The sequence below is a fragment of the Bidens hawaiensis genome, unplaced genomic scaffold, assembly GCF_021521415.1.
Source record: "Bidens hawaiensis isolate Kalapana, Puna unplaced genomic scaffold, B.hawaiensis_p1.1 tig00004357_1, whole genome shotgun sequence".
NCBI classification, from domain to species: Eukaryota; Viridiplantae; Streptophyta; class Magnoliopsida; order Asterales; family Asteraceae; genus Bidens; species Bidens hawaiensis.
In genome coordinates this window covers 870,993-896,119 of record NW_027491262.1, presented here as the reverse complement: position 1 = coordinate 896,119, position 25,127 = coordinate 870,993, and the positions used below count along the sequence as shown (strand labels likewise).

Below are 25,127 nucleotides of genomic sequence, written 5' to 3'. Positions count from 1 at the left end.
AGCTGCTTCAGGTAAGGTGGCAAAACATGAAAAGACGTGTCTTGACAACCAACATGTATTTATTCCTTTTGCTTTTGACACTTTTGGTTTCTTCGCGCCTGAAGCTGTGGAGCTACTTACCCGTGTTCAGCGGGTCATGCATAGTAATGTTATGACTCAAAGATCAGCAAATATAGTTTTTAAAAGATTGGGTTTTGCGATTCAAAAAGGGGTAGCAGCGCAGCTTGTTGCCCGCTTGTCTTCTGTTTCGATGTAATCCAATAAACAATCATATATTATAGAAATCAATCCACCAAAATTACAAGTAAAAAAGAATGAAAACATAAAATATTATATTTCCCATTTCCTTTCAAAATCGCGAGAGCTTAATTATATATAGAGGTATTAATTCATGAACAATCACTCATCACTTCTTAGTCTAATATTACAAACCCTTTGCTTATGGATCAAAATAAGCTTCACGTAGCAATAATCTCAAGCCCCGGAATGGGTCATCTAGTACCCGTACTATTACTTGCCAATCGTCTCGCCTCTCATCATCACCTCCACGTCACCATCCTCGCTGTCACCACCCAAACATCACCCGTTGAATCACAACTCTTCGACTCCTACACCAACTCCTCCCACATCAACTTAATCAAAATCCCATTACCAGACATCTCCAACTCACTCCACCCAAACGATAGCATCGTCACCCAACTAGCAATCATGATGCGGGCAGCCAGGAATAATATTCGGTCAACCATCTCCGACATGAGACCACGCCCACACGTCGTCATCGTGGACTTATTCTCTAGTGAATCGCTTCCTATAGCCGATGAGTTTCACATGCAAAAGTACGTATATGTCCCATGCAATACACTTTTTACTGCTTTAACTATTTATTTACAAGTTCTTGATAAAGAGGTCAAAGGTCAATACGTTGACCAGACCGAGCCACTTAGGATTCCCGGGTGTGTACCGGTTCGGTGTAAAGACGTGCCCGACCCGATGCTAGACCGGACTACCCGACAGTACCATGAGTATGTTCGGATGGGAGTCGATTTCACGACTTTATCCGATGGGATTTTGATAAATACATGGGAAGATTTGGATGAGACATCACTTGATGCGTTAAAGAACAACGATATTTTGCAATCTGTTGTGAAGGTTACGGTTTATGATATTGGACCGTTGAGTAGAGAGGTAGATCCGCCTGGTTCAGAGGGAAATAAAGCAATCGAGTGGCTTGACATGCAGCCGTTGGAATCCGTGCTTTTTGTATCATTTGGGAGTGGAGGGACGCTCTCGGCCAACCAGATAATCGAGCTGGCTTGGGGTTTGGAGTTGAGCGGAGAAAGATTTGTGTGGATAATACGTCCACCAACTGGCACTGTCAAGGACGGTACGTTCTTTACCTCTGGGTCTGGTCCAGATGGATGGCTAGAGTTCCTTCCAGAAGGCTTTTTGGACCGGACCCAGAATCAGGGTTTAATCATCCCATTATGGGGGCCACAAGTGACAATATTGAACCATAAATCCATTGGTGGGTTTTTGACACATCGTGGGTTAAACTCGATTTACGAGAGCATTAGAGGTGGGGTGCCGATGATTGCATGGCCGTTGTACGCAGAGCAGAGACTAAACGCCGCCCTTTTGGTGGAAAAGCTGGGGGTGGCGGTCCAGCCTGAGGTGTTGCCGGCCGAAAAAGACGTGGGAAGAGAGGAGATAGAGAAGATGGTGAAGAGTTTGATGAAGGGTGAAGAAGGAACCACAATGAGAAAGAAAGTGAAATCATTAAGGGAAAGTGGTAACCAAGCATTAATGGTTAATGGATCTTCATATAGATCAATGTCTGAGTTTATCACTTGTTGCCAAGTTAATATCAAGAATTTGCCATATTAATTATCTTGTATCAATTTCTTATGCTAATATCTTGTATTGTCAACGTGTTTATTTAAACCATCTTTGCGTGTGTATCTTTAATATCGTCTTTTAATTTGTAAGTCAAATCCGGGATGTAGGTGCTACAAAAGAGAAAAAAAAAAGTTGTTTTCCAGCAAACTTTTTACTTATTTTTGTTTCAATAAAGATGTTTTTAAATATGTTTATGTATTTATTTTTGTTTTAACAGTTGCTTTTTTATTTTCTAAATATATTACTTTCTCTAAAATAATATGTAATTTTTAAGGCTTACTAATTTATGTTTACGAACTGCATCTATCGTTGACACCGACATAATTCTCGTCAATTCACTGCCGTATTGCGTGAGTTTTTTTTCTTCGCGGTATGCTAACGTTTTGAATTTTAGAGTTGACGAATTGTGTGTTGGTTTAGTTCCTCTGTCATAACCTAATACCAACTCAATCTGCGTCAATTCGCACCACCCTGCGCAGGTTTTACTAAATGACTATACATTTTTTTTAATATGTTTTTTTTATAGTATGTACGGCACTAATATTCTAAGAGTTTAATGATTTATGTTTTGAGTTTAATGTGCTTACCATAACGAACTTAATCGATATCGATCGAATTTGCGTCGTTGGAACGGCCTGGTTTATAATAATTTAATAATTAAAGAATTACCCTGCCACGAAGACATTTAACATAATCGTCATTCCAACTATAATCCCTGCATGCTTTTTTGTCTGCGATATTAAACGATAAACTTGTAACAAATAATAATAAATTAATAATAATAATAATAATAATAATAATAATATCCCTAACTTAACGATAAAAAATAACAGCATACTGCTCGATCATCAATGGAAGCACCCGAGATAACAAACATTAGGATAAACGTAATGACAGCCTCAACAACAAATGCTTGTCCAAATGAACCCGACGGTATGGTTCCAAAGAATGCATCTGAAGAGGTAGGTCCCAGCAGAGCCCAGTTGGACCCGCAAGACTCACCTTAAACAGGGAAGTCTGCGCAGAGACCAACTGGATCCGCAGAACCAACCATGCTCAGAGACGTGACGTCCTTACGCGCAGTACGCAAGCTGGTCCCGCAGGAAATGCCTCCCAATGGTGAAGGACTCCGCCTGTCCCCGCAGCCTCGGATACAAGCCATTAGGGAAGGCCACCCGCGCAGCATGGCTACACGCACAAGGCACTTAGCTCTCGATCATTCAGTGTCACCTGAAGGAATGAGCCAAGCCGGGAGCAATCCCGCACAGAGGCGGGAGGGGGAATACTCCCGCCCAAATAAGCCAGTCCGTATACTGAAGGATCTTTTACTGTACCTGACGAGGTATGGGCGAAAGATCTGATCAGAGATACGACAGCTCACTGATACAGTATGGCGAGCAGCATGCTCCTGTACTGTATCACTATTAGCCGCTGCCTACTCACCAACTACTGTCATACCACGTGCATAGCCGGCAGTTGGTGGAAAGGGAATAGTACACAGCAGGCCTGGTCACTATCAGCCGCTGCCTACCCACCAACTACCAGCAGGGCACGTGCGTAGGCTACTGTTGATGAACAGGAACACTGTAGCAGCCGGCCATACCTCCTTGGAAACCTACCTTCGGCTATAAATACCCCAAATGGTATGATCATCTCAACACATTACATTATCTTATATCATCATAATATACCTGATATCTGCTCTAGCAATCTCTTAATATACTTTTATATTTAAAGAGCAATCTAGTCTGATTCTCACGCCGGAGGGTGGTCACAAGGAGGAACCCCCCCTTCTCAGTGACGAGCTCACGGTGTCTGTTTTGCAGGTTATCAGAAGAACCATCTTCCAAGGGTCTAACCCCTCGTGGGAAACAGCTATCCAACCCCCAGGTTACCAGTAATCTGTCCGGGGTTCGGTTAGCGTTTCTTCATTGGCGCCATCCGTGCATAAAGCTAGAACTTTATTTTTCTCCAGTTTTTTCAAACTTCCACAAAGATGGTTAGAGAAATTCCGGTAACCACAACCCCAGCTACTAGGGGGAATACCGGCAACACAGTTTTTACGAACACTACCCCGGCTACCGAAGCCGGGGCAAGTGAAGTAAATTTTACGAACACTACCCCACTTACCAAAGCTGGGGCAAGTGCAGTAAATGATCGCCTACTGGGATCCACCGATACCCAGTTTGAGAAACGAAGACTCCCCCGCCAGACTCTCGATGAAGTTAAGGCATGGGCGGAGGCACGACAAAAGGAATTCCAGGCTGAGTTGGACGAACGCTTGCGTTCCGTGCAACAGGCCGACGAATTCGAGTACTGGGAGGATGACTCGGAGGAATCCGACTCCGACGCGAACCCTCGCCATAGGGCAAAAGGGAAGCGTAAGGAAACGGAATCCCAACCGAAAAGGCATTTTGGACAAGCCTTCAAACCAAAAAGCACAGGTGGAAGTCCACGAGACTTCTCTAAAATGTTCAGACCAAACGTTGCAAATGCAGGAACGTCCAAATTTGCAAGGGACATTGCTGAAGCAATCGCCCCAAAGAGTGCCAAACAAATGCCCAACATAGGCACATATGACGGTTTATCTGATCCAGACGATCATTTGAACAGGTTCATAGCGGGGGCAACCGTCAGCAATTGGACGGAACCCACGTGGTGCTACATGTTCCAAATGACGCTTGTTGGGGCTGCTAGAGCTTGGTTTGATCGCCTACCGGTCAACCACATCTACGACTGGGCAGACTTCCAGCAGAAGTTTAGCCAGCACTTCAGCCAGCAACGGAAGTATACCGAGGAGCAATGGACAATCCTCAAATGCATACGAGAGGAAGATGAATCTCTGCCAAACTTCATCACTCGCTTCAACTCAAAGAAGCTAAGTTTGGGCAATATCAGCGAAGATCTTGTTCGCGCTGCCTTCATCCAGGGCGCACATGACCCAGAGCTCATCCGCACCCTAACGGGTAAAGATGGCATGCCATCCACATGGGATGGCATCATGACAGCAGCGAAACGCTATGCGGAAACAGAGAAGCAACTGGGTAGAGATCTCCCACAGAGCACAAACCTCTACACTCAGAAGACGAGAGAAGACAACGTCCTCACCGCCAGACTAAATAAAAAGCGAAAGCTAGGCATTTGGCAGTCAAGGGTAAACTTTGACACCTCATCCGGCTTGCAACATCGAGTGGGCGGAAGGGATAATGTACGGTCGCACCGGAACTCCAGATGGACGCCACTCACCAAAAGCGTCACTGAGATATTCGCCACTGAAGAGCTCCCATGGCCAAAGCCTCCAATAATCCGACATCGTCACGATGCTGATCGGAGCAAATACTGTGACTTCCACAAGACAAAAGGCCACAACACTGAAGAATGCATAGACGTAAAGGACATGGTCGAAGCATTTGTCAGAGATGGGACGCTCGCGCACCTCGTGGCACAATAAAGGCTGAGCAGGCGGGTGCGTATAGAACCTCAGCTGGGGAAGACACGAATCAATTCCAGCTTCAAAATCGAGACTACATGCTGCGTAAAGAACGAGATCCCGAACCAGGTGCGTATCGGCTCGATGGCACTCCCATCCCAACATGGAAGGGAGCTCATTTACACAGTCTGCATGTAAATCAATTCCAATTTGTAAAGAAAAGGCCAAGAGTCACTTCTAATGGAAATGATTCTCTTTAAGAACATCGAAGCTGATGATTTTACATTCATACTTTTCTGAACACTAATATGCCGGTTTTCACCGCATAATTACGTGAAGTCATTGCATGGGAAGGCGGTCCTACCCGCACGAACCCAATAACGTGACAAACCTTCACGCAGGTCAGTTTGGGAAAAAGTTCAGCACCCAAAAATGAAAGTGCCGGTCTATCCGCATGAATCATTAAAGGAAACTGAATAATAACCAATCAACAACCGCGCGTCGAACGGTTAAACTATGCAACACTCGTGACGGCGTTCACATTACGTGAAGTCGTTGCGTGGGAAGGCGGTCCTACCCGCACGAACCCAATAACTTGACAAACTTTCACGCAGGCCAGTTGAAGGGGAAGAGTTCAATTATCCTATTAAATGAAAGTGCCAGTCTATCCGCATGAATCATGAAAGGAAACCGAACACTAACCTATCGACAACCGCGCGTCGAACGGTTCAAAACAAAATTCTTAAAAAGGATAAGGAAAACCTACACGCAGGTCAGATATGGGTAAAGTTTTGCCATCCTACTAAGTGCAAGTGACGGTTCTACCCGCACAATCACGAAAGAGGAAGCAAAACTTCACACCTATTATCAACCACGTTCAAAGGTTAACTTATCCTCATAGGATGAGGAAAACTTACACGCAGGTCAGATATGGGTAAAGTTTTGCCATCCTACTAAGTGCAAGTGACGGTTCTACCCGCACAATCAAGAAGGAGGAAGCAAAACTTCACACCTATTATCAACCACGTTCAAAGGTTAACTTATCCTCAAAAGGAGAGAAAAACCTACACGCAGGTCAGATAAGGGTAAAGTTTTGCCATCCTACTAAGTGCAAGTGACGGTTCTACCCGCACAATCACGAAAGAGGAAGCAAGACTTCCTGTTATCAACCACGTTCAAAGGTTAACTTATCCTCAAAAGGTGAGAAAAACCTACACGCAGGTCAGATAAGGGTAAAGTTTTGCCATCCTACTAAGTGCAAGTGACGGTTCTACCCGCACAATCACGAAAGAGGAAGCAAGACTTCCTGTTATCAACCACGTTCAAAGGTTAACTTATCCTCAAAAGGTGAGAAAAACCTACACGCAGGTCAGATAAGGGTAAAGTTTTGCCATCCTACTAAGTGCAAGTGACGGTTCTACCCGCACAATCACGAAAGAGGAAGCAAAACTTCCTATTATCAACCACGTTCAAAGGTTAACTTATCTTAACGCCTTAGAAATTTCGAAAAGGAAAACCTACACGCAGGTCAGATGAAGGTTAAAGTTTAGCCATCCTACCAAGTGCAAGTGACGATTCTACCCGCACAATCACGAAGGAGGAAGCGAAACTTTAACCCATTAACCACGTTCAAAGGTTCTTATTCTAAACACTTGGAAAATTGCTAATTTAAACTAAGTATGCAAGTCATAAGTTTATAAAGCAAGGAACCCAAAGAAGGAAATAACAATCTTATACGCAAAAAGATTAATATTTCAAGAATATATTACAAGAATGGCCGGGTAACTACCCGCCTAAAAGAAAAAAAAAAAAAGCTATACAAGTCTATCTTAGCAATGGGAAGGGATCTTCAGGATCAAGCTTCAGGGCCGCTTCCACTTGGACCCGCTCCGTCAGAAGAACGGGGTGGTTCGAGGAACGCTTTGAGGACAGCTAACCCATCATCAGCAGCAGCTACTTCGTCCACCTTCTCCACCACTGGATGCGGGAAGGCGGCGTATTGATTCAATGCTTGGTCATAAATGGCTTCGGTATCCACATCGAACAAAGGGAAGTTGGAAGGCGGGACGCCTTTCTCAACAAACCCTAGACCAAGCAGGAAGCCGGCCTTTTCCCCATCCTCATGAGAAGCGTTGAGGGCTGCGGTCATAGCATCATCGTAAGAGGTCTCTGAAAAGACCCGACGCACAACCTACAAAGAAAAAACACAAGTATTAGAACCTTTTCTTACAAAAGAAAAGCGTGAAGATAAAACTAAACATACCTGAGGCAACGCTTCTCGAAGAAGCCATTGGAGGGCAGCTTGAGCTTCGTTATGGGCGCGTTCGGCTTCGCTCTTGTTAAGGTTGGCAAGTAAAACTTCCTTTGCGGCAGCCTCTTCGACGCCCTTAAGTTTCCGCTCGGTGTGGTCAAGCACCCCCCTCTGGTCCAGGATTTCCTGGAGTTTCTTGGCATCTTCCATTGCCAAGGCATCATGAGCGCGTTGGAGAGCCTCTAATTTGGCATTGAGCTCCTCATTCTCCACACGCAAAGGCTCAGCAACGGCTTCAGCCTTGGCAGCCCTCTCGGTTGCATTTCGCGCAGTCTCCCTGGCCAGCCGAAGCTGTTCATTCACAGCTTGGGCAGCCTTGGAGCGGGCCTCGAGTCGCGCCTGAACTTCAACCTCGAGGGCCTTGAAGGCCTTCTCCTTGTCGGCGGCAGCTGCCGCCAGCTGTTGGTTCTCCTCCCGAAGAGCACGCGCCTCAGATACGTCCTTGGCGCGAGCTGCTTTCAACTTGTCGTTTTCACGACAAAGCAGCTCGACGCGCGGCTGCATCCGGGCTTGGAGAACCCGAAGCTTATTGGTTAGCCTACCCTCCTGGTAGCTAGCCATGGCTTCCCCCAACGCACCATGAGGAGCAGCATGGCGAGCCCAGTCCACACACTCCACAGGGGTACGAAGGGTTGTTCCTCGGCGTATGTTCCATCGCGGAACATACACTTCATTGGAATCCGACACTGCAAAAGAAACAAAGGCAGTAAGGAAAAGATGATAAAAAACAAGGGAAAAAGAAAGGAACCCCACGCACCTGTAGGGTCAATGACAGGCCGATAGCCGCCAAACCCATCACCTGAACCTAAAGGAAATCCATCCAACAGGTCAGGCAGACGGGAAGGGGGCAAAGATCGGCGGGAAGCCCTGCGCGTACCTGATGGTCCGGCCATAGGTGCCGGTGGCGCGGGCATGGTGGCAGCCGCCGTGGTCGCCGTTGTGGTCGCCGCCGCGGTCGCCGCCTCCTCAGCAGCAGCAGTAACCGCCGGCTCCGTGAAGGATGCTGTAAAAATCGCACTCACGGCCGGCGGGGACGTCATCTCAGCTGGAACAGTCTGCTCAGGAGCAACTGAACCAGCGGAAGCAGGCGCGGTCACCTGGGTCGACGCCTCAGGTAGGCTGACCAAGCCTACCGTCATGGGCGGAAGGGTACTCCTCTGCGCTTCACCCCGGAATGCGTCAACATCCACGCCTGCACAAAGAAGAAAGTGTTAGATAAATTAATGAAGTGATAAATTTACAGACATTATAATTGTACTTACGGGTTTTCTTGACCCTGAACGTACGGACGGGCGGGGAGGAACCCGATGGAGCCGGCCTCTTGGTACCGGTCACCGTTGTCTTCGTTGGTTCTCCGGAGGTAACGGTCGTAGCCTCCGGAGCAGTGGTCTTCTCACCACCGGCCTTCCCCGCCACTTCTTCACTATCTGACTCCGAGTCAGATAAGACCACTGGATCAGCTGTGGAGGCCTTCTCCTTCCCCTTCACGCCGGCAGCAGCCTTCTTCTTCCGCACCAACGGAGGAGCATCTGAGGATTCCTCAGAAGAAGACGGGTCAGGAATTCCAGCAGCGGGTACAGCATTGAGGGATTGAGGAAAGAATATCGCCTTACCTGGCCGCCGGTGGCTCAGGATCTCGTGGCCCAGCGGATAGACCTCCACAAACCGATCCGCCGTTTGCTCCAGGATGGGCAACTCGCCCTCGTCCAGAGCACGAGTACCCATCCGCGCAGGACCGTCGGTTTCCCGCGGGTACAGAAGCGACTCCAAATCATTTCCCTCTGAAAGAATAAACAGTTAGAAGACAAACGCGTATCAAAAAGAAAGACAAGACATACCATAGGGAATAGAGTTCAAACCGTATTCGAGAAGGATGGGAACCTGAGACGCATCCTTCCACACCCGGCTCATCCCTAACATGACCATCCCGGACTCCGCAAACCGGTAAACCGGAGATTGGATCCGGGATATCTTCGAAAACCATTCCGCCTCCTGGTAGTTGGGGGCGTGAAGGCTCGGTATTGCTTGGCCATTTTTGAACTTCATGGCAAGGGGGATGGCGCGGGCAGAAATGTAGAAGAATTCCTGCTTCCACGCGCGAAGACTGCGCTCGGTGTCGCAAATCTTCAGACCCTTAATACGGGTCGTCAAGGTGTACCACCCCTGGATGCACCTCCAGGTATAGAAGGTCATCAGGCGGTTCACATGGGGCTCGATGCCCAAAATCCGGCACACCCACTCAAAATGGCGAATCTTGGCGATCGCCATGGGGTGCAGCTCGGTCAAATGAACACCGTGCCTCTCAAGGACACGGTAAACAAATTTTGTCAACGGGAATCTAAGATTCCCATAGACAAAAAATGCAGCATAAACCCCGATCTTGCCTCTGGGGGCATCGTACACGGTCTGGTGGGATTCAGGAAACTCAGGCTCGAGATAATCGAGCATGAACTTCCTGACAACATACCGGTACTGATCGCCGGGCAGAGCACACTGGCACTCGCCAGCAGTACCCCTGTCGTCAGCTATAGCTTCAGCATCACGAGAAGACATCTTGCAGAGAAAGAAGAGAACGATTTCGAGAGAATGCTCGATTGAATAAAGGAGTATTCGCCGGAAATCGCCTTAAAGATGAAGAGAAGAAGTGAAAAGTGTGAATTGCAAATAACCCTCTCCCCCTTTATATAGTAATCGCAATTAATGCGGTGAATTTAATGCGGAGGAGAGAGAAATCGAATGTGCAATGAAACTATGACACGTGGCAAAAAGCAAGCTGGCAACAGCTGTTGAAAGGACGTGTGCCAGTAATTTCGCGGCCACGCGCCCGAAAAATCGCGCCCACGCGCCTGAAAAAGCGACTGGAATGACCATGTTCTGTCACGTCACCATAACTTCCTGCACGTCCTGACACAGTCAGAAGAAACCGTCGCACGACGTTTCAGAGGTTTGGACTGTTATGATCTTTTCACAAACTTTTCGAATTTCAAAATTCAAAATTCGAAAATATTAAAAAGTAAGCGGGAAAATACCCCTTTACCCCTTGGCAAACAAGTAACCGTAAGACGGATGCGGGTACCGTGTAAAGGCAAAACCCTTCACATACCTAGCACCCGCAGGGAATTGAAGCCAAATAAACCTTGGCAAACAAGTAACCGTAAGACGGATGCAGGTACAGTGTAAAGGCAAAACCCTTCACATACCTAGCACCCGCAGGGAATTGAAGCCAAATAAACCTTGGCAAACAAGTAACCGTAAGACGGATGCGGGTACAGTGTAAAGGCAAAACCCTTCACATACCGAGCACCCGCAGAGAATTGAAGCCAAGTACCTCGGCAACCAAGTAACTATAAGACGGCTGCGGGTACAGTGTTCAGGCAAAACCCTTCACATACCTAGCACCCGCAGGGAATTGACGCCAGGAATACCTTGGAAGTAAAGTAACCGTAAGACGAGCGCAGGTGCAGTGTCAAGGCAAAACCCTTCACATACCTAGCGCTCCGCTGGGAATTGAAACCAAGAAGGATCTTCTGGGCAATGCTTGCGGATACGGAAATAACATCCCCGCATAGCGGGAACGTCGAGAACTACGTTGTTTGAACCTCCAGGATGGAATTGGTGGTCTTAACATAATTGATCACTATGTTCAAAACTACCAAAACCTCATGGAAAATCCATACAACTGGGACTCAATGCTCCTGACTTGCGAGGAGGTTACAGACCTACCCGCATCATACCCAAAGACCAAGCAGGAAACTCGGGCATTTCTGCAAGTGACAAGGACTTCCGCGGAAAGAATCCCCATGGAAAACCTTACAAAACCCTTTGCTCAAGTCCAAAAGTTCACCTCACTTTATTAAACACTCATGAGAAGAACATTGGACTGGGGGGACTTGAAGAGGTAGGTCCCAGCAGAGCCCAGTTGGACCCGCAAGACTCACCTTAAACAGGGAAGTCTGCGCAGAGACCAACTGGATCCGCAGAACCAACCATGCTCAGAGACGTGACGTCCTTACGCGCAGTACGCAAGCTGGTCCCGCAGGAAATGCCTCCCAATGGTGAAGGACTCCGCCTGTCCCCGCAGCCTCGGATACAAGCCATTAGGGAAGGCCACCCGCGCAGCATGGCTACACGCACAAGGCACTTAGCTCTCGATCATTCAGTGTCACCTGAAGGAATGAGCCAAGCCGGGAGCAATCCCGCACAGAGGCGGGAGGGGGAATACTCCCGCCCAAATAAGCCAGTCCGTATACTGAAGGATCTTTTACTGTACCTGACGAGGTATGGGCGAAAGATCTGATCAGAGATACGACAGCTCACTGATACAGTATGGCGAGCAGCATGCTCCTGTACTGTATCACTATTAGCCGCTGCCTACTCACCAACTACTGTCATACCACGTGCATAGCCGGCAGTTGGTGGAAAGGGAATAGTACACAGCAGGCCTGGTCACTATCAGCCGCTGCCTACCCACCAACTACCAGCAGGGCACGTGCGTAGGCTACTGTTGATGAACAGGAACACTGTAGCAGCCGGCCATACCTCCTTGGAAACCTACCTTCGGCTATAAATACCCCAAATGGTATGATCATCTCAACACATTACATTATCTTATATCATCATAATATACCTGATATCTGCTCTAGCAATCTCTTAATATACTTTTATATTTAAAGAGCAATCTAGTCTGATTCTCACGCCGGAGGGTGGTCACAAGGAGGAACCCCCCCCTTCTCAGTGACGAGCTCACGGTGTCTGTTTTGCAGGTTATCAGAAGAACCATCTTCCAAGGGTCTAACCCCTCGTGGGAAACAGCTATCCAACCCCCAGGTTACCAGTAATCTGTCCGGGGTTCGGTTAGCGTTTCTTCAGCATCCGAAGTCACATTCACAACTAACGTTAATGTTATGCTTCCAAGGATTGATCCCAACATTTGTGACACTATATAAAAAGGCACCTGTGTTGCGTATAGAGACGGGATTCAGATTTAAAAAGCTGACAAACAGGACTGGTCGGGCTGGTTCGGGTTTCAGGTAAAAATAAGTACTTTTTTTTAAAGTAAGATTTATGCTTATTCAACACAATATATAAAATTCATCAACTGTATAAAATATTAGTCCAAAACATTTAACATAACTTATATACCTCTTTAAATGGACACAATCCCAAAAGAGCCAAGGTAATGGTAACAGCTGGGTTAAAGTGTGCGCCGGAGACATGGCCAACAGTGTATATCATAGCCATAACTATTAACGCCTAGGTAACACAGACTCCCAGGAAAGTTACAGTGCGGCCATAGAGGACATTAACTACCACCGATCCACAACCCGCAAAGATAATACAGTATGTGCCAATGAGTTCTGCTAATAACTATACACCACAATGAATCCCACAATGTTAATTAATCAAATTGGATTTTAATAATACAAACTCTGACCCTATGGCCTATTGTTTACTGACTCATAATAATTTATATCGACAGTGTGACCTAACACTCTTAACTTTCATTTTCGTGGCAAAAGGCAATCTCATTGTTTAAAAACAATATAAATGAAAGTTAGGGGCGAAATTGTTCACATTGTCAGTATGAAATATTATCAACCAATACGTTATAATTTATATCAATGTCTAAATTATGTATAATCACATTTAAATAAATTTTATTCATACTAATTATCAATATACCTTTTGAGCTAAATGGACTTTATGATTTGTTGACATACTCAATGTAATATTGCCTTTTTCCATGGCTGAAAGTTGCGAATCTATACCGTCGTTCATCGTTGGTCAGTGGAAATAGTTTTGGAAAAATGAAGAAATTAATATCAGGATCTAGAGTTTACTGTGTGTTGCAGGGTGGTGTAAAATGTGCTTATTATATGTTGATGATGACTGATGATGCTTATATAAAGGGGAAGAATCACAGGTGGATGATGTTAATGAATTGGTTTGTTTTTGTTTCCTTAAATCAAATATTTGAAAGCTGATACATAAGTTATAACTAAAATTAAAAGTTTGTTTTGAGTTATTGTTTTTGCTTTGTTATTTATATGTCTTTTATAATAAAATTAGTCTTCGTATACGGTACATTTAAAGTTTTTGATTGGTTTAGTTTGACGTCACTCTTAAAAACATATATTATATATATTTTGAAGTCTCGGTTTATTCTAGACGTCATTTATAATAAAATTAGTCTCGGTTTATTCTACATGTCATTTATAATAAATTTTGAAGTTTTAAGTTGAACATATTGGAGAATTCATTTCCGTATATCATTCGGTATAGATATCATTATATCAAACATGTTAACTGAAGCTATGAGTAGAGGTAAGTGTAACACCACCCCTGTGGTCAACACATTTTACAAGATTGCACCCTATGGAAGTTTTTTTGCAGATATATATCACCCCAATGGTCTGCACTTTTTTGTAATCGGACCTAGCCGTTAGTCCCAACGTTAGAAATAGCGATTAACACGTACAGAAAAAAGTAGTGATTTTTAATGTAGTTATATGAATTTGGTTAGAGAATGGGCTATGAATGCTCTAACCAAGTAACCAACTGATATTTCAAAAACCGTTTTTAACTGGTATTTGCCCCTCTATCTCCTGCTATTTCAGGCCATTCAATCCGTGGGCCTAGAGCCCAAAAATAAAGACCATCATTCGGCCTTCACTAGCCCAGTTGCCACGTGTAACCCTATCACTGGTTATAACTCGCTGTCGCTGTCAACTCTCTCTCTAGCCTCTTCATTCACCGGAGTTCTAACTACCAACTCCGGCAACCGTCGGAAAATAACCGTCGCACATTAGTCGTCAATAACCGTCGCTGAACTCACGAGCATATGGAAATCGATCCTCCGTTGAAGGAAAACCTAGCCACGGCTGAGGACTGGCAGAAGGCTTTGCAAGCGGTGGTTCCGGCGGTGGTGGTGCTGCGGACCACCGCCTGCCGTGCGTTCGATACGGAATCCGCCGGTTCAAGTTATGCCACGGGGTTTGTTGTTGATAAGAGGCGTGGTATTATATTAACCAATCGTCATGTTGTTAAACCAGGTTGTTATTTTAATTATTGTTATTCAGTTTGTGAAAATTAGGGCAAAAGTATTAGATGAACTAGTGGTTAAAGTAATTGATATTGATATTGATATTGATAATATATATTAATATTTAGATGGAGTGACATTGTAAGAGTTTGATGTGGAAATTGATTATTGTTATTATTATTCATTTATTCAATTTGTGCAAAACTTGGGCAAACATATTAGATGAACTAGTGGTTGTAGTAATTGATAATGTATTAATGTTTTTAGTTTGACATTGTGGTATAAGTTTGATGTGGAAGAAGCATTGTAGAAGTAGAACTCGCTAGGTGCTAGTCGGGCGGGGCGGTGGGATAGGGACTAGCGATGAATAGGATTAATCGGGATTAATTGGATTAATTTATATGTTTTATACATAAATTTTTCAATTTTGACCGACTTTGACCAAACAGCGATTAATCGGCACCTAGGCGTGATTTTTACAGCCATGTGTGGAAGTTAATTATTTTAAGTTGTAACTATGTGTTGATTGGTTATATGTTTGTTTGTAGGTCCTGTAGTGGCTGAAGCTATGTTTGTGGATCGTGAAGAGATTCCGGTTCATCCGATATACAGAGATCCGGTGAGTTGGTTAATGGATCAGTGTTTATTGTTTTTGAATGTTAGAAGGTTTTATTTTGAATTGGTTTTTGGCAAATGCGTGTGCTTGCTAGTGCTATGTAGAATTTACATATCTTGTTTCAGTAGTATCTTATATTAGAATCAATAATATGTATCATGTATCTTGGGTAGTGATTGAATGGTTTGTAGTTTCTACCATGTACTTGTTTTCAGTATGCTTTTGATGTGTTCAAAGTCGTGTTTTTAAGTTAAGAATACCACATAAATTATATTGGATACAAGAACACCACAGGTTCACTCGATAGATTTGATCATAAATTAGATTAGGCTATGTCAACAGCCGAATTCTAGAGGTTAGATATTTACTAGTTTCAACTTTGTATGTCAGTACGTAGACCATCTTAATATATTTCCTTTATTCTTTTTTATTATACTTATCTAGCTATGTTACAAAAATTATTATTATCGACCGTGACATAACCAAGATTTTCTTTCAGTGGGAGCGGAAAAATAGACTGATCATGACAAGTCATGCCAAAAAATATCATAACTATTGGATCAAATAATGATAAATTTCTACAAAAGTTTCTAAATGCAAACAAAAAATTCTCTACATGTCATATTACTCTTAAAACACAATATTAATAACTACAGTACTATGGAAATGGATTTAAACCAAATTTGTTCATCACCCTTAATGAACTTAGGTAAACTCAGAAGTTCATTTATATTTAACTTATAGTCTTACCTTCTAGCTCCTTACTAGTAGTAGGGGTGTCGTTTTAACCAAAACCCAAAATAATCCGAGCCCTAAACCTAAAGATAGTATCCGGGTCGAAATTTACATAAAAACAGTCGGTTATCCACCTATTGTTTTTTGTTGTTTGAATGTGAATGAATATATGATATTCTTTTTGTTGTAAATATGAAGCTTTGAGTACCCCAAAAATCAATTACCCGTTTTGGCTTTGAATATGTGCTTATTTTATTTGACGATTTTTAGTTATTATATGAGTTTGTTTGGTATGGGGTAATGGAATGGACGAGGTAATGGAATGAATAATTACCGTTCCATTGACATATTTGGTTACCATACGGGAATGAAATGAATTATTTAGTCTTTATTTTTTGATAAGCTAGAAAAGCTGGAATAAAATAAAAATGGTAATGAGTGGCGGTGGGATGGTGGTGATGGGCGGCCAGTAGTAATGGTGGTGGGAAACGGTGGCAATGGGCTGGAGCCAGGAGCGATTGTTGGTGGTGGCAAGTGGTGCTAATAGTGGGTGGTGGTGGCGATGATGGTGATGGGCGTGGTGGTGATGGCGGGAGTATGTTTGGTGGTGGCGGAGGTGAGCGGCGCTGGTAGGTGGTGGCGGGGGAGGTGGGTGGTGGTGGTGACGGGCGGCGAAGGAGGGTGGTGGTGGCCAGAGGCGGAGGCGGTGGTGGGTGGTGCCGGGTGGTGGAGGCTGTGGTGGTGGGTGGTGAGAGGGCAATGGGTAATGGTGGTGGGAGGGTGGTGGAGGCGACATAGTGTGAAAGTGGGATGAAATGAAAAAAAAAAAACAAGGGGTGGATAGAATGAATTTGGGGTGTTTTAGGGGGAATGAAATGGACATGGTAATGGGTGATTCCATTAAATTGACCAACCAAACACATTTTTTTTCACTCCATCATAAGGGTCTATTCCATTCCGTCTTTCATTCATGCATACCAAACGTTACCTATGTGTATACATTCCAACATGTAATTAGAAACCCTGAATACCAATTACCCCGACCCGTGTAAACCTAAAATCAAATAACCAAAATCTTGTTCGGGTTGGCAAACAATTGGAAGTTTCATAACATAAAACCCGATTAACCCAATCCAAAAAACCCAAAAACATGAAAGAATATGTGCTTATTTTATTTGAAATTTTTTTACTTACTATATGTGACAAGTAATTAGAAACCTTGAATATCAATTACCCCGCCCCCACCCGTATAAACCAAACCGAATAACTTGTTTGGGGTCGGCAAACAAGTAGAAGTTTCGTAACATAAAATCCGATTAATCCAATCCAAAAACCCAAAAACATCAAAGAACCTAGCTAGGAGTATTAGTTGATATATTTTTCTTTTTCAGCTTTAAAGAAAACAATATAGCCAATGAGCTAGCGGTGGCAATGGTTTAAAAACTGAGAGGTTTAACTTGGTTGAATATTTTACCATGTAATTCCATATAAATACAACTTAAACTCAAAACAAAAATACCTAAAAGTATATTAATAAAATCACAAATGAACCTTTGTCAAATAGAATGTATCTACTTTATATACAAATTAATCAATTACAAATGATGTAAAGAAACCAACATTAGATTTGCAGGATACAAAACTGCTTGATTAACGAATCGTCATTTAATGTGTTTACTTGTTTCAATTTTATTTGCTAGGTAAAAGTCAATTTTAAAAAGTATGGGTCGTCAAAGAATATCAAACATCTCTTGGGTTTACAACTGGTTTGCTGGTTTAAATCAGAATTAAAAAAAAAAACAGTTGTACGATGTTTTAGCAAACCGTCCAAAAATACCGTACTCTAACCAAAATCTAGTATAATCAATTCAACCGGCCGGCACTTACCGGATTTTAAAACATTGGGTGATAGAGTGGTAAAAAAAGACTTGGTGTTTTATGTGACCTAGGTTAAATTCCTGCCCCCATCCTAATAGCACCGGATGATGATGAGAGACTAGACATGCAGACGACGCTCACTAATTGGATCATTAAAATGAAAGAGTTTTACGTAACCTCACTGTCATACATTAGAACAAGTGTAAAAGAGAAGTGTATAATGAGATGGTGAATTTAGTCGGATAAATACATTGTGGAGGAATCAAAACACGTTTTTTCATGTGATTCTGTGAATCACCATCAACAACATCTTTACTGGCGGCTTAAATCCATCAAGTAGCCAAAACCAATTTTAATTTCCACTAACTCATACTCAGATCCACCACCACAACACACTCATTCATGGCTGAACAAATCGACTGCAACCTCCTGGTCGCCAAAGCCCTAACCCTCGCCGGCGTAACCCACATGTTCGGCGTCGTCGGCATCCCCGTCACCTCCTTAGCCAACCGCTCCGTCGCCTCAGGCGTCCGCTTCATCGCCTTCCACAACGAACAATCCGCCGGCTACGCCGCCTCCGCCTTCGGCTACCTCACCCACCGCCCCGCCGTCCTCCTCACCGTCTCCGGCCCCGGCGCCGTCCACGGCCTCGCCGGACTCTCCAACGCCGCCGCCAACGCCTGGCCCTTGGTCATGATCTCCGGTTCTTGCAACCAATTCGATGCCGGTCGAGGCGATTTCCAAGAACTCGATCAAATCGCTGCGGTTAAACCTTTCGTTAAGTTCTCGGTTAAGGTTAAGGACATTAGGGAGATACCCAGTTCGGTTTTTAGTGTTGTTGATCTCGCCGGGTCGGGTCGGCCCGGCGGGTGTTATTTAGATATCCCCGCGGATGTGCTTCATCAATCGTTACCCGAATCCGAAGCGAATAGGTTATTAGACGAAGCGGAGCGTAATAGAACGATAGAACCGATTAAGAATGTGGCAAATGATGAGATAGCTAAGGCGATATCGGTTATTAGAAAGGCCGAGAGGCCGTTGATTGTGTTTGGGAAAGGGGCGGGTTTAGCTCGGGCGGAGGACGAGATTAAATTGTTGGTGGAAAGGACCGGGATCCCGTTTTTGCCGACGCCGATGGGGAAGGGGTTGTTGCCAGATGCGCATGAGCTGGCAGCGACAGCTGCGAGGTCGCTCGCGATTGGGAAATGTGACGTGGCGGTAGTGATTGGTGCGCGGTTGAACTGGTTGTTGCATTTTGGGGAGCCTCCGAAGTGGTCGAAAGACGTTAAGTTTGTGATAATTGATATTGATGAAGAAGAGATTGCGCTTCGGAAGCCGTATGTGGGGTTGGTTGGGGATGCGAAACGGGTTGTTAAGGTGTTGAATAAGGAGATTAAGGATGACCCGTTTTGTTTGGGGCGGTCCCACCAGTGGGTTGAGGCGATAACAAATAAGGTGAGGGAGAATGTGTCGAGAATGGAGGCTCAGTTGGCCAAGGATGTTGTGCCTTTTAATTTCTTGACACCGATGAGGATTATTAGGGATGCGATTATTGGGTTGGGTAGTCCGGCACCGATACTGGTGTCGGAAGGGGCTAATACTATGGATGTGGGTCGGTCGGTTTTGGTTCAAACCGAGCCTAGAACTCGGTTGGATGCAGGGACGTGGGGGACGATGGGGGTTGGGTTGGGTTATTGTATTGCTGCGGCTGTTGCTTCACCTGATCGGCTCGTGGTTGCGGTTGAAGGTGACTCTGGGTTTGGGTTTAGTGCCATGGAAGTCGAGGTTGGTTTTCGTTGTTTTTTTAAGTAATCGTAAATGTTTTGTGGAGGTTTCAAAATGGGCGGGTTGAAACATGTTTTTAATCACGGGTTGTGTTGGCCTGTAGCCATTTTGTTACAACTAGTTTTGTATCAGTAGAGCTGTTCATAGAGCTCGCAGCTCGCTCGAAAAAAGCATACTTCACTTGTAAACGAAGACGAGCTGAGCATGAGCTAGGGCTGTCTCAGCTCGTGGCTTGCTCAATAACCGGCTCGTTTAAACTAAACCCTGCACTTTAATATAATAATAACAATAATAATAATAGCATATAAAAATATTGAAAAAAATAAAAATAATGCATATAATATTTTGATTCTGCCTCTCAATCTCTTAAATAAATATAATAATAATGATACATATAATGTTATAAATTCTATAGTTAAGTTTTGTATTATGTTTATGTTAGAAAATTGTTTTGTCTTTTATATGTCAATATGCGTTAAACGATTTTAAAATTAAAATTTGGTAGTAGTGGGCTCGAGCTCAGCTTTTCAACTCGTGAAAATAAGTGAGCTCGATCGTTTATGTTCCGAGTTTGAGCTTGGATTTGCAGCTCATTTGCAACCCCTATTATTAGAAGTTGAAAAAACCATAGCTGAGATCACATATAAATCCTTAGAATTTATTTTGGATGACCGAATCCTTTTAATTTAGCAAATTAGTGCGTTTTATAAAGTTTCGACTTGATCATATATTCAAAAGAAAGGACCTTTTCATTTTCTTTTTTATAAAGTTGAAGTATTTAAATATCCAAAAAATAAAGACTTTCTTAAAGTATAAAATAAAATCAGGTCTTCATTGTTGAGTTTTAGAAGTTAAGAGATGTAATCTTGCAAATTTAGAAATAGTCCACATGGTTTTTTGATAATTATTGAATGATTAAATCTGTTTAAAATTTAGCAAAATAGTATATTTTTCTAATGTTAAGGGTATTCTGGTCATTCACACGAACTTGACGGAAAATTTTAACCTTCATCTATTTCAAGGACCATTGGTATTACGTTTCGGCCAACAGTTATTGTTAACTTAGTAATTTTTTAAACTCTGGAACTAAACTTGCAATTTTTTAACCATCCATGCAATTAGTAATAGTTTTTTTATTTTTTTTATTTTAAAATAAAACGATTTAGGTGGCGTTAAGCAGAATCTATAGCCTAGATTGACCCATTTGTAACTAAATCTGTCAAAATGTCATACACTTGCAGACATTGGTTCGTTATCAGCTGCCTGTAGTGGTGATAGTGTTCAACAATGGTGGTGTATACGGTGGTGACAGAAGAAACCCCGAAGACATCACAGGGCCCTACAAAGATGATCCAGCACCCACTTCATTTGTCCCCGGTGCAGCATATCATCTTCTAATTGAAGCTTTTGGTGGCAAAGGTTATCTTGTCGGGACCCCTTATGAGCTCAAATCCGCTCTAACCGAATCTTTTTCTGCAAGAAAGCCTGCAGTTATTAATGTCACAATTGATCCGTTTGCTGGTGCAGAAAGCGGTCGGATGCAACACAAGAATTAAGGTATGTGGTTTAGACATTGTAATATGTTTTTATATATATAAAAAAAGTCAACTGTTGAAGGGAGACCTTGTAATATTGTGAGTTTGAAGTTTTATAGAGAGCGGATTCTTGTATTAGAACGATTGAATACGTGTATGCTGAAGAAGTTGTGTTAAGTGTTGAATAGCTGATTAAACTGATGAATTTAGCTTGTTATATATAAGGTTTATGGGTTGATTATCTTATTATGGGTTGGAGTTGATAATGGATTGGCAGTGTCGGTGCTATGGTGCCCGCAATGGTGATGGGTGGCGCTGGTGGTCACGATGGTGTTGGTGACAACTAGTAGATAGCGGTAGAGGTGCACAAACCGGTTTTTTTAAAAAAACCGGTTCGGTTATTAACCGGACCGGTTTTTTTGGCCCGGAAAAAAACCGGTTCGGTTAATAACCGGACCGGTTAATAACCGGTTTTTTTCTGTCAAAACCCTAACCGGTCTAACCGGTTAGGACCGGTTTAGAAACCGGTTAGAACCGGTTAATAAACCGGTTTTTTTATTAACCGGTTTTTTTTATTAACCGTTTTTTTTTTTTTTTTTTTTTTTAAATTTCGCGGTTTCAAATACGAATATTTGTTTTTTATATTTTGTACTTAATAAAGACCATTATTTTTTCACAGTATAAACAAACCGGTAACTACAAGGCAAACCGGTAACTACAAGGCAAAACGGACTGACCGAAGCCATTCTTTGCTTTCGTTGTTAGGGTTCTTTGCTTGGAAGATGAGTATGAGTGTGTGTTGGTGAATGTGTTTTCAACAAACCAAAGATTAAAAACACATAACTTTCATTTATAGTTTTTACATTAAAAATACAAACATTAAATCGTTATCGCATATTCGTAACTCAAAAATACAAACATTAAATCATTAACACTGAAGAAATCTCTGCCAAGAACTGTTCATGATTTAACTCAAAAATACAAACATTAAATCGTGAACTAGCAGATGCTCCTGTTGTTCCCAATCGCAGTTTGTTCATGATTTGCCTCCATGTTTGCTGTTTCTTTAACTAAATTAGAAAAATCCAAATCAACAAGTAAATAAGAGCACATATTAGGAAAAAGAATGCTTAGACACGATTACATGAACAACTTGCTGTTTCTTACTCATGATTTGCCTCCATGTTTGCTGTTTCTTTAACTAATTTTCTTCGCTACCCGATCCCGAGCTATTTCTTAGGTAATCGTCGTACGCGGCTTCTTCATCGGTCATTGGTTGAGTGTGTCCTTCATTGACCTCGTCTTCATACAAGCCCGCTTCATACTCCATTTCCCCCTCGAGTGAGCGTTGATGTTGTGCCCTATCTAAAGAGTCCAAGTAATCCTTGTAGCAAATCGACATCTCTATAGCTGGTGCAGTGAGTCGAGTCCTCCTAATCGATATAACCCTGCCAGAAACAGAAAAGGCAGACTCCGAAGCTACCGTGGAAGCTTGGACCGTTAGTAAATCTTTGGCCATGGCGGCGAGGATCGGAAACTCATCCTCCTTACCTCTCCACCAAGCCAGCAAATCAAGACTTCTAAATTCATCCGGAGTCATGTGTTTCACAAAGTTGGTACCACCATACCTTCCAAGTTCACTGCTTGGGGTGTTTACCCTTTGACGTTTACCGACGTCTTCCCAAATCATGTAGTACATCCCCATTTCAAGGTCGGTTTGGGATTGGGATTGGGCAACAGCTCTTAACGAGTCATGAATTTGGGAAGACGTCCCGTATTTTGTAAGGTAGACATCATACATGTTTGACAAGGTGGTGTTGAAAGCATTCTTTAAAGTTTGGCTATAATAGGGGTTTTGATCGTCGTTTAACCAAAGCTCATCACAAATTTTTTCTATTAAAGCTTCAACACCACCAACATTGATGCAAGGGTTTAACGCAGCAGCACATGTCAAAACAGCGGGTAAAATGTTAAAAAAAACGGCTAGAAATCAAGAAAAAACGGGCAAAAAAGGACCCAAACGGTCATATGGCCGTTTTATAACGGTCAAAAACCGGTTAACCTAAAAACCGGTTAACCGGTTTTTAGGTTAACCGGTTTTTGACCGTTAACCGGTTAACCGGTTTTTTAATAACCGGTTTTTAAATTTAACCGGTTTTTTTACTAACCGGTTCAATAACCGGTTTTTGTCCACGAATGAGTAACCGAAGTACTAACCGGCGGTTCAATAACCGGTCTAACCGGTTTTTTAATAACCGGTTTTTCTATTAACCGGTTTTCGGTTAAACCGACCAAACCGGTTCTATAACCGGTTTTTTTGAACACCTCTAGATAGCGGCGATGTGTCAAAGTGGTTCCAAGTTGTTTGATTCTTTGTATTCTTAAATTTGTGAGTCGTGTCAAGTTGGTACTAACACCTTTTAACTAACACCAACAACACAAAACAATAGACAATGATTATACAATGCATATAAGAGGTTTCAGCGATCGTATTATTAGGAAACGAAACGAGAGTCGTGCCAAGTTGATGTTTGACATCTTGACGAGCTGAAAGTGAAAACCCAGTAGACCAACTTTATCTAAGCAAAACAAAAGTGCGATGTATATACGATTGCAACGTTGGTTCTAATTTGAATCAGTTTTGGCCAACTTTCTACCGAGCTAGAATACGGGTGCGAACGAGCCAACTTTCTCGCGAGCTACTCAAGCTTAGATTAGTAAAAATCTTTAAAAAAATCTTTAACGAGCTCAAGCTTGTTTGAGGTGTAAACGAACCAAAGCTTGGCGAAAAAATGAGCTTGGGCTTGATAACTAAACGAACTTAAATTCAAGCTCAAGCTAAGCCTGAGCTTAGAAAAACATCTTTACGAGCCGAGCTAGCTTTAGAAAATAAGTCGAAGCGAGCCACGCTCGAGATCTTATACGTTACAATTAAACACCAGAAATTAATAAAAGTTTAAACAAAAAATCCATAACATCAATAACAGTAATTCCCAAATACAATTCTCAAAAGTTTAATAATAATAATAATAATAAGAAAACCAAAACCCTAATCAATCTCCTGAAGAGCAGCAGCACCGGCCGCCACGTCATCGGCCGTAAACTTGCCTTTAGACTTATCTCCGGCACGGCCGTAGCTTTCCGATCAAGCAACGACTTCCGATCCTTATCAAGCTTAAGCTTCGTGATAACGACCTTTGACGGATTGATGCCGACGTTGACCGTCTGCCCGTTGACTTTCTCACGAGTGATCCGTTCAACATGAATCACTCATTTCCGACGGTACACCTGGACAACTTTGCCTTCACGGCCTTTGTAGGTCCCACGGACGACCTGTATCTCGTCGTCTTTACGGACCGGACGTTGTGCTTGGTCCGGAGCTCGGCTGAGAGCGGCGCGGACATTAGAACACGCCGGACGCTCGACGGCGCGGTGAAGTGTGCTTTACGGCATTTGCGGCGGGAGCTGGTAACTCGTGGATTGTACTTCATGGTGGTTGTTAGGGTTTTAGGGATAGGGTTTGCAGAACGGCGGTGAGGAGGATGAAGGATTGATATAGGAATGAGTGAGAGTGGGTTAGGGTTTGGGTGAAATGACGGAAATGGGCCCGTGTGAGTAATGTTTACGGGGTTATGGTTAAGTGAATCTAATTAACGGATCATTTGGTTGTGGTGAATGTGTTTTTGTTTACGGACTTTAATCAAAACCTAACCATGGATTTTATATCTTCGTATCTATATTTTACACTTTCATTTTCTGTTTCAAACATTTAAATTTTTCCATGAATTACAATTCAAATCTTAAGACGTGCAAACTAGAACCCGCTCAACCAATCGGTACTGAAATGGACAAGGTAGATGCCGCTGGTTCTTGTCCTACTTGACTACTTTTGCATCGTT

At 43.2% G+C, this 25,127-nt stretch overlaps 2 protein-coding genes and 2 pseudogenes across 2 annotated transcripts; 2 read left to right on the top strand and 2 right to left on the bottom strand.

Annotated features, from left to right (window-relative positions):
• The first annotated feature begins 441 nt into the window (after positions 1 to 441).
• On the top strand, positions 442 to 1,954 carry LOC143626310 (anthocyanidin 3-O-glucosyltransferase 5-like). The gene has a single exon (XM_077096442.1). It carries the CDS (start codon positions 442 to 444, stop codon positions 1,882 to 1,884), a length of 1,443 nt encoding a protein of 480 aa, XP_076952557.1. The 3' UTR covers positions 1,885 to 1,954.
• On the bottom strand, positions 1,937 to 13,626 carry LOC143626377 (putative aquaporin NIP4-2; annotated as a pseudogene).
• A 4,682-nt stretch (positions 13,627 to 18,308) lies between these two features.
• On the top strand, positions 18,309 to 21,399 carry LOC143626424 (2-hydroxyacyl-CoA lyase-like). Its single transcript, XM_077096529.1, has 2 exons — positions 18,309 to 19,693; positions 20,935 to 21,399. The coding sequence occupies exons 1-2, from the start codon at positions 18,311 to 18,313 to the stop codon at positions 21,247 to 21,249; spliced, it is 1,698 nt and encodes a 565-aa protein (XP_076952644.1). The 5' UTR covers positions 18,309 to 18,310; the 3' UTR covers positions 21,250 to 21,399.
• Positions 21,400 to 24,277: 2,878 nt separating this feature from the next.
• LOC143626309 (large ribosomal subunit protein uL24z pseudogene) lies at positions 24,278 to 24,730 on the bottom strand (annotated as a pseudogene).
• Between the last annotated feature and the right edge of the window lie 397 nt (positions 24,731 to 25,127).